The sequence below is a fragment of the Atta cephalotes genome (genome assembly GCF_000143395.1).
Source record: "Atta cephalotes unplaced genomic scaffold scaffold00021, whole genome shotgun sequence".
Taxonomy (NCBI): domain Eukaryota; kingdom Metazoa; phylum Arthropoda; class Insecta; order Hymenoptera; family Formicidae; genus Atta; species Atta cephalotes.
Window position 1 is genome coordinate 3,682,303 of NW_012130085.1, and position 18,398 is coordinate 3,700,700.

At 31.2% G+C, this 18,398-nt stretch overlaps 1 protein-coding gene across 1 annotated transcript; it reads left to right on the forward strand.

Moving 5' to 3' along the window:
* The first annotated feature begins 3,843 nt into the window (after positions 1–3,843).
* On the forward strand, positions 3,844–15,603 carry LOC105619460 (PAB-dependent poly(A)-specific ribonuclease subunit PAN2). The gene is made up of 21 exons (XM_012200978.1): positions 3,844–3,928; positions 4,943–5,130; positions 6,018–6,187; positions 6,258–6,378; positions 6,610–6,806; positions 6,892–7,105; positions 7,209–7,345; positions 7,551–7,697; positions 7,767–7,863; positions 10,349–10,594; positions 10,683–10,922; positions 11,215–11,461; positions 12,546–12,725; positions 13,060–13,226; positions 13,332–13,500; positions 13,573–14,107; positions 14,180–14,397; positions 14,529–14,658; positions 14,801–15,025; positions 15,096–15,357; positions 15,589–15,603. The coding sequence occupies exons 1-21, from the start codon at positions 3,844–3,846 to the stop codon at positions 15,601–15,603; spliced, it is 3,990 nt and encodes a 1,329-aa protein (XP_012056368.1).
* Positions 15,604–18,398: the final 2,795 nt, after the last annotated feature.

Consider the following 18,398-nt stretch of genomic DNA (forward strand, 5'->3'; position numbering starts at 1 on the left):
TAGGAAAATAAAACCGTAAAATATATAAATCAATTTTTTAATTGTAAATAATTTATTTATGAACCAAAAGAAATACAAATGCTTAATTTGTATATCTTTTATTCTAACATAAGTTTTTTCGTTGTGAAGTGTTAGTGCAGAAAAGTGCAACCTGGCATTGTAAGTACTGATTATCATCAGTGATGATATTGCCTCTCCGAATATCAGTTTTCAAGTTTCAAACAAGCGAACGAGCAAGTTAACCGTAAAATGCGCAAACAGTACATATAGTAAGTGCAAACATTGTGTGAATTCTGCATATGGTGTAATTTCGCCATTTTGACGCAATTCAAAAGCCCATTGTGTACTTTAGAAATCTAGTGACTTTACATACGATATCATATGCGACAACAGAAATGATATTCTTGAATAAATGAGATATCGTATGCGAGAAAATATCGAACGATTGATATCAAATGGGTATAACCTATGTGATATACAAGTCGCATACAAATACAGTAATAAATGCGGTTCCCGATAGAAGTGAGGTTAATGAAGTATATTTAATTTATGGATATGGGATATCGAAATTCTGTTTCGTTTCAATCCAAGGAGAATAAGAAAATCAAAATAATGTCAATTTGACATCATATTGACAAATTTACATTATTTTTGATTATGATAAAAATCTCGATCTCAGATAATCTAAGGCCGGGTTCACACATCTTGATGGAAAAATGGAAAAGCGAAAGCCAATCAGAAAGATTGGCGGAAAGAAGCAAACAAGCGAAATGTATCGCCTACTACTACTGCGAGTTTCGATTGACTTCTGCTTTTTCGCTTTCCGCGTTAAGGTTTGAATTCGGCCTAAGAATGACTTTATAGACGTTCACAATTAGACGCGAGCGCTTTACGCGCGGGGCGTATACTGATCGGACGCATTCACACATTTACAAAACACATTTTTTCTTACTTTTTCTCCCTACTACATTATCTCTTTGTCTTTCACATACTTTAAATATGATAATTTTGTTAAATTATAAATTAGAGTGATGAAATTAAAATGAATATTAAATGAATAATAAACCCTTTGAATATTGAATTGTTTTTCAATCACATTGATAAAATTGTTAGAAAAATGTAATAAAAGAGCGAAATTAGATAATAATTATGTGCAATAAGCACGTAATTAAAATTATTATTGACATACAAATCAAACAATAATTTCAGTACATTAAATTCTAAGAACGTTTTTTATAATTTGTACCGAAAACTTACTGTTAGACTTAATTGTCAATCAATAGGCATTACACGCAATTATTGTCCAATTTCTCACTTACAAAATTTTATTTAAAGCATTATCGTACTCGTAGCATTTATTACATACTTATGAGAAGTCTTATGAGAAACGCGATTGCGCTTCTTAGAAGTCAAAGAATTGTGAATATTTAAAACAAAAACGTAAGCCAAATACACTTTAAAAGTTTATTATTATCTTACTTATAAAATTATTATTACCTTGTAAATGTTCAATGATTCCATTTTGCTCTAATTTCTTGAAACAGTCGGAGGAATAAATTTGGATGCACCATAATAGCTCGACATAACGGTTTACTGTAATTCACTTTCTTCATTCAAATATTAAATGCGTTTAAGTACATAAATGTTAAATAAGTCACATGTTTTTGAGACTTGAATGAGATTCTTCTTCAATAAATTGTCACGTTTTAACATATTGATACTTCGATTACGTTCACTTGATGAGGAATTTATTAACCGATTTATTAATTAATCACGGACAATTACGAACGATTGATCATTCGGCGATTGAAAATCACACGAAGGAAGAAACATGTCTGTAAGTCCGTATACAACACAACGTATATACAACATACGTGCGACAAGCAACTGACTTTCTTGGTTTTTATGGGTACAGAGAGTTCAGTTCACGCAGTGCCTTAGTGATTTTTGTTTTTAGAAGTGTACTTGGCAAAGATATTCTTCGGTGATTTGCCATTGCCTACTATATATGCTCACGTTCTTTCATTATATAAATTATAAAGTATATCAAAGCTTACAAATATTATTTGACCAATGAGTAGACAAATAGAAACTTATATAATCTTATTATATTGTATCATATTATATATTATTATATCACATATATAATATAATGTATTTGGATAAATTTTTTACGAAGACTCTAAAATGAAAACTATTTGTATACATATATCTTTAACTTTAATTTTTTTACAAATCGCATTTCTAGTGATATATGCTTTCTAAAAGGAATTTTTTATAATAAAATCATAAAATATTTCAATAGTATTAATTCTGAAGGATAAATTTATTCGTAAAGATAGAGCATGTATGTGTGTGTCCCGAATTAAAAATATTATCCACATTAATACAATAATATGGTACAGTCGCTTGGTAAGTTAATGAACTAAGTTAATCGCAGTGATTCTTTTTAATTCGAAATCACTCTGAGTCAATTGAAATCAATTAAAAAATTACGATATGAAATTTAATAAAGTTCGGGCGTTGGTTTATTCTTGCGTTCACATTACAGGCATAAATATATCATCGATCACATAATTAATATTTCGATAAATCGTTTTCAGCAATTTAATTGTTTATCATCTTATCCGATAATGATGCATTAATTATATCTAAATTCAATATTATACAATCTTTTGATTTCATATTTAAAATAAATATAAAACTTAGCTAATGAAATGGCCGTCAAATAATATATATATAATAGATTAATAAATTTTATATTTAAATATAAAATGAATTATATTAATTATTATATCATAAAAAAATAGCTATTAAATTAAAAGATTGTACTATATAAATATTGTAAAAATTTCTATTTTTACATTATTATTATTGTAACATTTAAAGAATTACAGTTTTGTAATGTTTGTGGAATATTACAAGCATGTTACTGATATTTTGCAGGCATATTGTTAATTTACATTTCTGTAATACTTCTGCGATATTACATTGCAATCTGTAATATTGCAACATTGCAGCAATATTGCTTCAATTTTCTATGCTGTATGGGAAGGAACAGACGAATCACAATTAGTTATTCTCCTCGCATTCGATTACAATTGGTTAATTTCTTACGGCTTGAGGCTTAAAAATCTACATCTATTGTGTAGATCTCACTTACAACCACGCAAACTTTTATAAGCGCCAACCATCTTTAATATCTCATCGGTGTTGATGCAGACACAAATTGTATACCCGCAGTGTAGAAAAATGGATGTTACTATGCAGTTGATATCTACTTTCTCAGTTGGCGCTAATGCATGGTGGCATTTTGCGCCTGCGGTTACAGAATAAAGACCGGCATGATCACTCTCAGTGCTGCTCATTCCGCTCTGGTTCACTGCTTAGTGCTTACTGTGCTCAGGTTCTGTCTATCTGTGCTGCTCGCGAAGTCTGAACACCGTGAACATGCGATTATGAATTAAATCGCATCTCAACAAACGGCGAAAAGCGCAGTTTTCTTGGTGAACGGATAGCAAAGAAATATAATCGAGAAAAACGTGTTACGATGCGCTTGTCTATCGTTGAGTTTTTCAATCCAGCGGCTCGCAATAGCATAGTAATGCACAAAGTGTTTCGCTTGTTGCACAGTTGCCAGGACGACTAACGTGCGTGTTGGTGCGTGTTTATTCGTCTGTTCCGCCGTGCGTGCGTGCGTGACTGTGAACGCCGCGTACCTGCGGTGTATTATGATAAGAGACCGATCATTATTGGGAATATTGGAACGCAGTTCTCGTGTCAATTTCACATCGCTCCGATGCCACACAACGACGTAGTCTGAAGAAAGTCACCGCGCACATCATGGACTATCCGGTGTTGGATCTCTTCGATCCCTCGGTAGAACCTACGGACCACGTCAACTGCGAAGAGGAACAAGATCTGCTTTGTAAGTGCCCTGTTTGTCGCGCGCTTCTTTCGCGCAACTAAGAAGCGCGGGAGAGCCGCTTTCGGTGGAGGAGCACCGGAATTTCTCTGTCGCATGTATTCATTCTACCTGCGTTTTTTTTACCTTTATCAGTTCCTCGCATCTGTTTCTACTTTTCACGACATTCGTTTGCTTTCGAACGTTTACGCGCGGAATATCGCCGATCCGGCCGAGAATATCAGCTGGCATCAGCTGTTTCTCCAACACGCACGAGCGCGGCCAAGATTGTCCTTTGTTATCTCCAAGCTTAATACAGTGATTACGAAAATTGAAGCAGTAATGATCAAATTGTTTTCTTCTTGAAATCGATTATTATACTTGGTTTCTACCTTGTATGTATCTCATTTGTTGTAATAACGACATAATTAAAATGATTATTTTTTATTATCTTGCAGAAAAAGAACATAAAGAAAAAAATATTTTATTTTATTTTATTTTTCTACAATTTATTATTATATCAAAATTGCTCTTTTACATTAATATTACAAAATTTTATTAATTCAAAACTCATTTTTTAGAAAATTTTCTTTGTTTTTTAGTACATCATTGTTTAGCAAATGTGTGAGTAAATATAATCGCTACGTCAGTAAAAATATTATTTTGGATATTTGTAGTCTATCCACTATATCAACAATATACAATAAATTATGTACTCTTGAAAAGCATACGTGTATTTTGTATTTTCTTTTGTATTTTATTTATATTATAATTGCGCAGCTTATATTTAGAAGTAGAAGCTGTATAGATAACTTTATCGCATTTCAACAAAGATATAATTTACAAAAACAATTATCAATTATACATTTTATATTTTGTTTATATTTAATTATTTATGTCAAATAAATTGCAAATAAAATGAAAATTTTGCTAAAGTGTTTGAATTAGTAAGAAAGGAATATCTTTCTGCTTTTGAGATTATGTATGTAAAAGAAAGGTATACTTGTATGAATCTCGACTGATCGATTCTCATTTCAGGGGACGATTGTAATTATGTCGTACCTGGAGGTGAATATGTACGTGCAACGGAGCAGTTTGGAGAGGACTTTTCTGGAGCCGAGTTTCACGAAACTAGAACATTGCTCGCCGATGGCGGGGATAGATTTGGAGTTTCCACTGCCACTTTCGATACGATCGAAGAACTTATGTGGATGGGGAATCAAGGGGTATGTTATTGATATTATTTATATCAAATTTTTTATTCATTATTATATTAATATTTATTATAATTTAATACAAATTTATTGGCACAACATTCAAATCTTTGACGAAGAACTGGTTTATAATAAACATCTTGTCTCAGACATGCTTAACATTAAAAAATAGAATGATAATCTTAATCTCTAGGTAAATACAGAAAGTCTTCATAAATCGTATATTCCTATTGTAAACAATGTTTGATTTTGCATTGCCGAAAAATTTTTCGCAGTATTATTGATTCCGTTGGGAGCGTTAGATGATTTTCTTTATTTTATTTTATACATTGAACGTTATACATTTATAATTGTAATACTAATTTTGTACCTCTTTTGACATCATATTACTGATGATTATTTCAATATTAACATTGGATTTTCTCAATTGTCGGACTCCGAGGTGAGTTTTTTTTATCAGAGAAGCATATTATGCTTGTTTTAATTTAGTTTTGATAACTTCTAATATTCTTCTATTTCTTTGTTCTCACTAGAATAACGAGAAATCTTTCGCAATCGATCATCCATCGTCTGACAAGCAATTTTTCGTTTCTCTGACTTAACACTCTAATTGTGCAACAAAACTGTCGCTTTCTTTTTCTTTTCATATTAATTTTACTGTGCCTAAATTTTTGTATCTGAAGCGAACCTAAATATAAGGTCGAAATATGTATTGCATTCTGTATTGTATTCTGTAACGTTTTCAGACTCTTATTTTCTACGGTTTTTATAATTTCTTTTTTTATATTATGTTGTAATTATACTCATGTTAAATGAATAATGGAAACTTTTTATATCTTTTGACTCTTATTAGCCTTTTACATCATATTGTCGTATTTTTAATACTTAATTTGTTGTAGGGTCACGTAACATCCTATTATGGGCCTGGTTTACAAAAATATACCTCTTTTCAAGTCCATGCAACGCAGGAGATACGACAAATTCATACTGTAGACGAGGGTATTTTAGTGTTGTCTCAATGTCAATTGAGATGCCAATTGCGAAGAGGCATACCTATATTTACTCATACGTATGTTCATATTTTGTATTATGTTCATATTTTATTATCCACGGATTTGAGCAAACCTAGATTGTTATAGGTCGATGAATATGAACGATATGCAATGTATGTTACAAATTTCTCCAGCCAGATTACTTATGGGTGGACATCAGGACAAAATAATTGATTTTAATCTTACTAGAGGAAAAGAGACTGGATTAGTAAGAATCTATCAACTAAACTAAATGTTAAATTAATTCCGAGTACGAGAAGCGATGGCTTTATGACTCGAATTTTCATTTTCTTTCATTGATTTGTAGTTAGCTTGATATTTTATCCAATGAGCTTCATCTATGATGTCGTGGACGAAGCCCATTGAGTGAAACATCAAATTAAGCTCAATCATAAGTTAATCAGATAATGAAAAATTAGGGCCTATGTTATATTTGTAGGTGGATGTAGATGAGAATGGTTGTGCGATATTGAGACAACATAGTAGGCTTATATGTGCTGGAAATCCTGCGGGAAGAATAGATCTCAGGGATCCAAATACATTATCAATAGAACATACTTTGGATACACACAGTGGTTCCTTAAGTGATTTCGATGTTCAAGGAAATTATCTTGTTACATGTGGATTCAGCAATAGGTAAGGCATAAGATAATCAAAAAGTTTTTAACCATTTTATATACTTGACACACATATGTTATAAACATTTATGGATTACATTTAGTCGTCAGGGTCTTACTGTTGATCGATTTTTAATGGCCTATGATTTGAGACAAATGAGAGCATTAAGTCCAGTCACAACTATGATATATCCTCTTTTATTAAAGTTCCTACCAAGTTATTCCAGTCGGCTCGCGGTGGTATCGCCACTAGGACAAATGCAACTACTTGATACAATATATGCTAATGTACAACCTTCAGTAACGTGTTTATATCAGGTAAATTTATTATATGTGTTCACAATTTAAGCAAAAAATTTAAGAAATTTATTAAAATAAATATGCAGAGATTATATACAGAAATTGTATCGTATATTATTAGGTTGCTACTGGCGGTGCGACGATATTATCATTTGATGTAGCTCCTACATCTCAATGTCTTTGCTTTGGAGATTTGGCGGGCTCTATACATTTAATGTCCACCAACACCCCGGAACCTCAATTTAATACATTTTCTAGGTCAGTAATTATTTTAATCAATTTTAAAATTAATACGAATTATATAATTTTTATATACTGAAATAATTATTAACACAATCTATTGACATACTAAAATCTATTGACACATTTATATTACATATATAAAATCAAGAATAGTTAGAAAATGAATATAAAGATAATAAAGAATAAAATCTAGATATATGTATATTTTTATTTTGCTTAGGCCTACGGAATTTGCCGATCCAATTGAGACAATACCATCGATTCCTTTTGATGACGATATTACGCCATACAGTACAATACCAATGGTATATTCAGATCAACCACTTCTAAGTGATTGGCCTGAAGAATACTTGAAAAAAATTTATAGGTAGGTCTCTCCTGTATGTTTCCGTTTTTGTATAACCGAGGAACAGGTAACTTGATTTTTCTTTCACAGGAGAACTCCACCAATAGATCCTGAAATCTTACGCACAATGAAAATGCAGGGAACAATAGGATACGCGCCAAATCCTCAGGCTTTTCGCAGAAATCAAGTGAGGAAACAATATTCTCCCACTCTATTACAATATTCTCCTCCGTCTCTTCTCAAATTATCTTAAACTCCGTTCATAAATTCTTAATTTTTCCTATTTTTGTTTATCAAATTTTGAAATCTATTCTGCTTATGACTTGATTTCAAATTTAATATTGCCTCTGTATATCATTAAATTGCTATCTGAATTAATATACATATATTTCAAAAGTATATTAATATACAAATGAATTCTTCATGATTTTGAGGCTTCACTAGCAATTTAATTGATCAATTACAATATATTATTGACGTGAAAATTGCTATCTGAATTAATATACATATATATATATTTCAAAAGTATATTAATATACAAATGAATTCTTTCATGATTTTAAGGTTTCACTAGCAATTTAATTGACCAATTACAATATATTATTGACGTGAAAATTAAGGCTCAATGTGTGATGTTTAATTTTTAGAAAAAAAATTTGCTATATATGATTAAGACTGATAACCTTTCGTGATAATTATTATATAGCCTATAAAGAGACGTGATATATTTTCGTAAACTAGTCCAATGTACTCTACTAATTTTACAATAATATAGCATAAAAAAACAGTCTCAAAATGTATTATATATACACTGCGCGTGTAAAATATTGAAATTTCTTTATTTTTCTCGTGTTTTTTGTTTCATATATATAGTCAATTTACCATATATACTATATATATGATAAAAATATTTAAAATGTTAAAAAATATTAAAAAGTATATGATTGTAATTTTGAAAACTAATATCTAATATCGTTACATTAATGAAAGTACTATCAATTTTTTTATTATAATAAATATATTTTTTGTTAGTGTCATTTACAGGAATCTCTTTATTTTTATTTGATCAGTATTTGATACTTTGCTTATATGAAGTTCAGTAAAATAAATTTAACATACGTTAAATCAGAACAATTCTAAATATGTTTCACATTAAATATGAAATAGTTTTATTTTTTTATATACAGGGTGTCTGGAAATAATCGCCAAATATTTCATGGACAGGTAGAGCGGACTAAACTGTCGAGTAAAGTCCTCTACCATTTTGTAAGTTTCCCCAATAGTTAACGAGATATTAATCCTTAAAGATAGCCGAATACTACTGCAAAGTGTATACGCCTACCGTTAGCTTGGCGCGCGGGCCATGGAGAGCGGGGATAGCCTGGCAAGCGCGCCGTCCGAGCTATGGAGGTTTGCAACGGTGTGCGCGGTGTGGGGCGCTTGCCACCCAATCCCCAACTCCCAAGGTTTGCGCGCCAAACGATCGGTAGGCATATACACTTCGCAGTAAACCGGGCGAGCGCGCGTATTCGGCTATCTTTAAGGATTAATATCTCATTAATTATTGGGGAAATTTACAAAATGGTAGAGGACTTTTCGATTCAGTTTAGTCCGCTCTACCTGAAATATTTGGCGATTATTTCCAGACACCCTGTATATTTACATCTAAATCTTATAGATCCAATATTGTCAACAATGTGCCAACAAATTTATACATATATAAAAAAGTAATATGTAATAAAAATACAGTATCTCTGTGCTGTAGCATATAATTGCACTCTGAATTCTAAATATATTTTTATTATTTTTTGTTTAAATAATTAAAAATATATAAGTGACATATAATTGACGAATTTTATCATTAAATATTACATGTATAATACATTTTTTTCTTACTATGTAAATCATACAATACTAAAATAATTCTTTTTTTTCTTTAAGAACTGCTAATAAAGCATATTACCCAATTAAAAATTGGGCTCTTCAATTTAATTATGATCAGCGAAGTTGAGGCCTTATTAATTTTTTTGCATTGCAGAAAAAATACAGTAGCGTGTAAGAAAAAACGTATGCATTGAAATAATCAATAATATAAGTCTTAATTTCGTTTATAGTTATTTGTGTTGACATTTACAGAACGACCGACAAAGAAGAAGAAACATGAATAAATGTTTCTAATATACCTTCCGCCAAAAGAATCCACAATTCCCTTATAGCTTATCGATCGCTCTTATCAGCGTGATATTTTACTGCCGCGCAATGTGTTTGTGATTGATTGCATTTTGTCTTTTCGTTTAATGATTTCCGATGAACAATCTCGATAGGCGATTAATATATTTACATGTAAAATATGTTCCGCATGAAATGTATACTCGAAATTGTATTTGAGTGAAATAATAAAGGTTGTATGATATACAACAGTAATGCGTAACTTTAATATGATGCGCCGTATTATCGATTCAGTTCCCACAACGCGTTATTTAATATATAGGTATTATTTATTTTTTCACAATCCAAAAGTCTACTTTCTATTATGCACCAAACTGTACAAACTATCTCGATGTCTCACGTGTAACGCATGGCAAATTCCATAAGATAGAAACTATCTTGGCGAAAAATATCCGATACACGTTTTCACAGTGGAATAAAAATAAATAATACCTCTTTTGCAGATACCGTACAATCTGGAAACGGGTACGTCTTCACGACGTGGCTTAGTCGCGAAGCCTTTCGTGGGGGACTCACGGTCTAAAACAGATGACGGCACCTTTGTAGCCATACCTAAGCGTTATCGTAAAATTGAGTTGAAATACTCACGGCTTGGTTACGATGATTTCGATTTTGATCAGTACAATCGAACCAGCTTTTGCGGCCTGGAGGCTACACTTCCTAACAGTTATTGCAATGCTATGCTGCAGGTAAGCCCAAGAAAACTATAGTGTCCGAGGTGAGTCGGGACAACGAATAAAGTAAATCACAGATCAGACACACGTTCGTGCTTTGTAGTTGCTTTACTACTGCGAACCTGTAAGGGTAGCATTGCTCTCACATTCGTGTCAACGAGAGTTTTGTCTTTCTTGCGAATTGGGATTCTTGTTTCACATGCTGGATACATCACGAGGGTTTCCCTGCCAAGCTGCAAATTTCCTTAGGGCTTTTAGGACAGTACGAGAAGCGTCAGCTTTAGGACTTATATTGAACGATCCAGAATCGAAGAAAAAGATCAATCTGATAGTGCTCATACAAGTATGATAATAAACAAATACAATAAGTTACAATGATCAGCGTGAAAATGTACAAATTACATTTTAATAACTTGCGCTAGAACGAATGTTCAAAATATACGTTTTTATTTGAAATGAAAGAAAATAGACTTTTTTACAACATTATTTCGTATAAATTTATAAATTTATATTCTTGGAAATGCTCTTTTACCAAATGTTTAAATCTCTATTAAAAATTGCATTAAAAATCGCATGACATATTTAGAAATTTAATATATTGACAAAGATTATTTATGGTTTGAATTTTGTATTAGAGCTGGAATAGATTTATTCTACATCAAATACACTACGAGATTCTGGAAACTAGGAAGCGACAACAAAAAGAAGAGGAAGCAGCGCGACTTAAATCAGATTCCAAATATCCTCCATTTGTTTATAATGAACAGGATTTTCCTAGCATCCTTGAGGACCTTGGTTCTCGATATAGGAGTCACGATGACGAGAGAAAAAAAAAGAGGAAGCAAGAGGAGGATGGTAAATATATGTGGATCACATCGAAAGGTAAACACAATTTATGTGTAACCTTTGCACTGGGCACTTTTGTGTTTATTTTTCAATTTATATGTGATTTATTTGATTTTTTATTTGCTTTAAAGTTGATATATCCGAAGAGTAAGAAACGACTAAGAACTATATGATTAATGTATAATTGTAATTATAATTTTTTATATCTAATGATGCAGAAAACATTACTTTCATTTTAATAAACTACCTTCCAATTTTATTTATTATAATCTTGCATTCTTATTATATTATATTATTTATTATAATCTTGCATTCTTAGGATATCTCACAACTTTCTTAATGTACGCCGACGCATATATTTTTTTAGAATATATCTTTATTGATTTCATATTAAACCAAGTTATGGTATTGTATCGCTTACCTTAAATCGCTTTTTTTCTATATATATTATGCATATGTATTTTTATAGTAAGAAGAGCAGCTAACCCTTTTTATCCTTTTTTAAAAATTGCATGATTTTGCTTTCATATTTATTTTTGTGTGTATGTGTGTGTGTGTGTGTGCGTGTGTGCGTGTGTGCGTGTGCGTGCGTGTGTGTGTGTGTGTGTGTGTGTGTGTGTGTGTGTGTGTGTGTGTGTGTGTGTCGATATTAATCATATATTTTTTAATTCTATGATTTTATTATAATAATAATTATACATATATATAATTATTACAAAAATCTTACAATTTAAAAAAATATGTGAATAATATCGATGCATTAAAGATATCAATATGTAACACTGAGGTGTTAAATTATCTAATTGATAATTTCATTTTAAAAAATAATCAAAATTATCTTAATAATATCTAGTGCATTGCTTAAAGTTAGTTAAAAAATCAAGAGGGAGATTATATCGAACTTTCTAAGTTTGACATAATATTTTGAACTAAATAAATAAATAAATAAACTGAAACATTAAAATTATTACAAAACATGAATTACAAACGCATATGTATCACGCTATTATTACAAAATCGTTACACATATTTTTTTAATGAAAAAATATTTATACTCAATTCTAATGATATCGTTAATAATATTCATTTATTTTACTTTTAAATGCATTATTACGAGTAGACAAGACCACCAAAAAATCTACCGAAGAGAATGAAGTGCGAGATGATGAAACAGAGATCAGTCGTCTATTTGGATCTGAACAAATGCACATACATCGCTGTCTCAAATGTGGGCAAGAAGCTACAAAACATTCTATCATGTTACTTTGTAACTTAGTTTATCCGGAAATAATTAATCCTTGTAAGCTATTGTCAAGCAATATGTGTCCAATGCTTTGGCTGGACAGAAAATCTGAGTTTAGCGTGTAAATTGAAAACTTTGACTGTATATATTTAATCATTCGAATATTTTAAAACAAATAAATATAAGATAAAGTAAGTGTCTAATAATATGATACATATTTACAGATAAATTTTTACATTTTTTTCAAATATCCACAAAATTTCGTAAAGATTGTGATATAACGTTCAAAATATAATTTTCAATATCTTACACGCTCATTTGATTTTTTGTGCATCTTAGCTTAATACACATATCCATACTCGCGGCTGAACACAAGATTTACCTTTTGTAGCTGAAGAGGTACCGTTCACAAATGTTCTTGCCCGCAGTTTAAGACCTGAGAAAATTACACCCGCATGGTGTGACAATTGTCAGAAATTTACACCTACTCTCCAGTCTCGACAATTGACTAAACTACCTCAAATACTGGCTCTAAATTGTGGCTTAGATACTCAGCAGGTACTTACAACATCAGATTAGATGTACAATTGTAGCGTGCGCAGAATCAAAGAACGAAAATCGCATATTACGCTTCATTCATTTTATGAAAACGAATTATTACAGGACAAAGCGTTTTGGCAAAATCAAATGGACATCGTGGTGCAAAACGTGTTGACGGGTAAAGAGAGCAGTCCCAACTCGAGTCCTGTGCCTATTACTGCGAAGCCCTGTCGATATGGCAACAATTGCACGCGAACTGGATGTCGATTTAGGCACGTTGGACGCGACTCAGGTACATAAATACTTTAATATAGAGATTAAACACGTTACTTTGAATTAACGCTAACCATATTTTACTGTGCAGAAACAGAAAAATTATTAACGTCGACCTCCACACCATCTACCTCATCGACAGCGTCCGTTACATCGCCTCCTAGTCATTTATATTACTTGCATTCATGGATACCCCACAACATAGAAATCTCCATTGAAGAAAACGGAGAAATGACAGTTAAAAAAATCAGCGAACCAAGAAGCGAATTAAATGATATGTTCATACAGACAAGCATGATGGAGAACGGTCAAGATGACAGAACAGTACAAGTTATTTCCGAGAATTCTGGAAATAACGGTGAGGAAAATATTGAAAATTGTTTAACATCGAAGATTGGAAATTGCAGTATAACAGAAGATGACGAAGCTGTGAAAAGTACAAATCTGGAGATCTCTTATAATACTCAAAGGATACAGTATGGTCTCAGTGCTGTCGTCTGTTATATCGACGATAAAAATAATGAGGAACGGAGAAATATTGTAGCACTGTTACGAGTTGGACCAAATTATCATGAACGATCGGCAGGCAATGCCGTATCGCAATGGTACATTTTTAATGATTTCTGGTAAGTTATTTCCATCTGGGAAAAGAAAGTTGTCCACATTTTAACATCATTTAATATCGATACTTGTTATAGTATACAACCAGTGACTCCTCAAGAAGCGGTATGGTTTAATCTCGATTGGAAAGTGCCGTGTGTACTCCATTATACAGCGATACCTGCTCCTGAACCAACACAATTCGTCAGTCCTCTTACGTATGATGTTTTTGGAGAAGATAAATGTATTGCTCGCAGTGGTGGAACTAGAGGAATTACATTTACTCCTCTAGCATCAGATGAAATGCCTAAGAAAGGTAGATTTCTCTGTTGTATAATCTCTTTGTATTTTCACTTTTTATACGAAATAGAAAGGAAGAAAGAAAATTATTGTATATTTTTAATGTGGCTCGTCCTTTTTAGTGTGCTCAAATTATTGTAATTGCAGGAGAGTTGGTAGGCATCGATGCAGAATTCGTTACTTTAAATCAGGAAGAATCCGAGTTACGAAGCGATGGAAAGATGTCAACTATAAAACCGAGCCATATGTCGGTCGCGCGAATCACCTGTATACGAGGGTATGTTTTATGAACTGTTATATAAACAGTAATGCTTCATGAATGGAGAGATTTTAATCTGATTAGATAAAAAAATGCGCTTAATATGATAATATTCAAGTTATTTTAAATCTATATATAGTATTTTCTTATTTTTAATTAGTAGACAAGGTCCTTTGGAAGGTACACCGTTTATAGATGATTATATAAGCACTCAGGAACAGGTAGTTGACTATTTAACAAAATTCAGTGGAATCCAACCGGGTGATTTAGATGCGAATTTTAGTAGCAAACATCTCACAACTCTGAAATCAACGTATCAAAAGTTGAGGTTTTTAGTGGACAATGGTATAATTTTTGTGGGACACGGCCTGAAAAACGATTTTAGGTAAAATATTATCTTAATATCTATGATGGTGGTCGGTAATATATTTTTTTTTAATGTATGAACTTTGCAGAGTAATAAATTTGGTAGTGCCGCCGGAACAAATAGTAGATACAGTTTTGTTGTTTCATTTACCTCATCATCGTATGGTGTCGTTACGTTTCTTGACCTGGCACTTTTTGGGTAAAAACATTCAATCTGAAACTCACGATTCAACCGAAGATGCGCGAGCAGCTTTAGAATTGTATCGCAAGTACAAAGAACTAGAAAGTTCTGGCACATTGACAGAAACATTGAAAGAACTTTACGAAGTGGGCAGCCAATTACAATGGAAAGTAAGAATGAAAATTCTTACATTTTATATTACTAAATATCATGTCTATGGCCGATATTCATAATTGGTTCGTATTTCAAAGCCTTAAGACGCTAATGACGGGTCTCTGATTGATTACTCGTGATGATACCTCAAGACAGAATTTAAAATGGTCTTGAATATAAGAACTGACTATGAATATCGATTTATAAGTTTCATTAAATTAATTTTTTTAAACATTATTTAATTTTAGGTTCCTGATAGCTGATATGAGGATATATACAATGATATAGATAATGAAATCAATAGCGATAATGACGATTAGACGATACGGATATTCATTATCATTGTTCAAAAGGTATTCAGTAAGCGTTATTCGCGTTCGTCGCAATATCGTACAATCCAATGTTAAAGATGGATTTGCCAATTCATCATTCACATAAAACAGATTTATTCAACGCACACGTAATATTATTAGATGGAATTTTTCGAGATTTTATTTCGTAACATCATGAAGTTAAAAGAATTACAGATTGGAAAACATTAATATTCATTTAGGCGTTAATTTCGCTCATTATTGCATGCATTAGATCATTGTTGCATCCATATATTGAAAATGTATACATATACATTTTATTCAATAATAATACATCAAATCAACATATTTTTTAACACTGGTAGAGCTGATCGATCGTGAATAGCCCGTTGAAAGAATTGAATGAAAATTGTTGATCATGATTTTAAATAGAATTAAGCATAATATGAATTTGTATATACTGTCTGATAACATATTGGCGTTTTGAGGAGCAGTAATGATCTCGCACTGCCCGAATATAATATTCACAAAGAGATGGTACAATCGAAATGCTAAATATAAAATGAAATGAGTAAATAATTATAATTTATTCGAAAGGATAGATTTGAGTGTATCAAAAATGTAAAGAAGTTAAAATGAAAAAAAATTTCTGAGAAAATTGCAATTGAAGTTGGAAATCCGATTAGCTAAGTATTAGAACCTTAGATTGATAAACAAGAAAGCAGTGTGGTTGAAATTACTAATATATATAAACACATATGAATATTGTGTGATGTCTTTACTTAAAAGACTAACAAAAATTTATTAAATTGTAAAATATATATTACCTAAATATATTTTTAAAAAAGTTGGTACTCTTGGTAAATTCGCACTTCGTTGGTCGCGATGATCATGGACGATAAAATATAATACGTGCGCCTCAGCACTGTCAGCTTTCCTGTTTATCATGCAGGATTCTAATAATTTAACATATAGCTCGTCAGATCTCACTTCCTCCTTTAACTGCAACTCTCAGAAAGACTTATTTTCTAATCCCTTTACATTCTTAATCAACACAATATTAAAAAAATATTTTTTAAATATTTATTAAATATTTTTACGTTAAATAAACATTTAAAAACGTTTTAAAAATATTGTCTGCTGATTTGATTATTAATACATTTAATCTTCCTTTCGAATGAATGATAATATCTCTAATTTGATTCCGTGCCATCTCCTTGTCAGTCAGTATAATTTCCATTCATATCTATTTGTATCCCAAAGTGAACGTATTCCGTCTCGATCCATCAAACAATTGTCAAATATAGACGTAAATAGTTATAGCATAATAGCAATAATTGAATTATGTATTTTTAAGTATATAATAGCTCACAATTTTCTTTTATACAACGTATTTTTTTAATGCAACAACTTTTGTACGATTTTGCAAAGCCGAATTTCAGATGCGAATTTTTTTATAAATATTTCATGGATTTTAGTTTCCTCGATTACACACAGTCGCCTTCACATTTGCGCAAACACCAGTCACATTTGCAGTCACGATAACTGTTATTCAATGTCATTTTTCAAATTGATTGTCATACTAATCCATTTGCACGGAAGGCAAAGGCTCTTAAAACGCGGAAAAAATCTATTCACGAATATGTGGTAATATATTTTACAAACTGACACAATTATGTGCATTATAAATTATTTTTATATACATTTTACCAATAAAAGAATATGAAGGATACTATCCAAAATATTTAAAAAAAAACTCGAGATTAATGAATATATTTTTTATATCTGGAAGAATTTTCTTATAATTTTTACGATATAACTTATAATTGATTTCGACAGTCAATGCGATCAGTAAATAGCACAGTCACAGTATATACATTGACCGTTAAACAAACATATGTTTATGCTAACGCTGTTATGTCATTGTAATTTTACAATAAATGATTGTACAAATTCATCCAATGATATAATTTTTCTTTTTGAAAATTAGCGTCGAACACGGAAGACGAAGCTTATTTGTGAAAAGTATTATGAAAAGTACAAATAGAGATCTTTTGTAATATTTAAAAAATACAGTAGTAATCTCGGTGCTGTTGTCTATTACATGTGATGATGAGATTAACAAGGAAAAGGAAAATATTGATATGAATTGCATTAAATTATCACGAATGATCGACAGACAACGTGCATGCGTTTCGTTTTCCAATTAGTTTGAAGTATCTCTTGTCAAAAACGTAGTGACTTTTTAAATATGTATCTACAAATATATGGTATATACAGTTTTTTAAATATGTATCTACAAATATATGATATATACAGTTTCAACACTAATTTCGAGTGGATAAAAATATTCTCGATAATTTGCTATTACCGAGAGATAGTGAATAAAAATCTTTTTCTAGCGGTAGAAAAATTGAATTTGTGAATTAATATATACATAAAGGTCACTATATTTCCGACAAGAGACACTTTGAACTAATTGTAAGACGAAACACATGCATTGCTCGCCGATCATAATTTGGTGCAATTCGTATCAATGCTACAATATTTTCTTTTCCCTCATTATTTTTATCATATATTATATAATAGATCACTGAGACTATATTGTGGTGATCGTAACAAAGAGAATCATACATGTCTATTCTTCATGCCAAAAGAATCTGTTCAGAGTCTCTTTGCCACAGACTTATTCGGGGAGAAATTAGCAATATGCGCAAAATAGTTAATTTCATTATATGTATGTATAT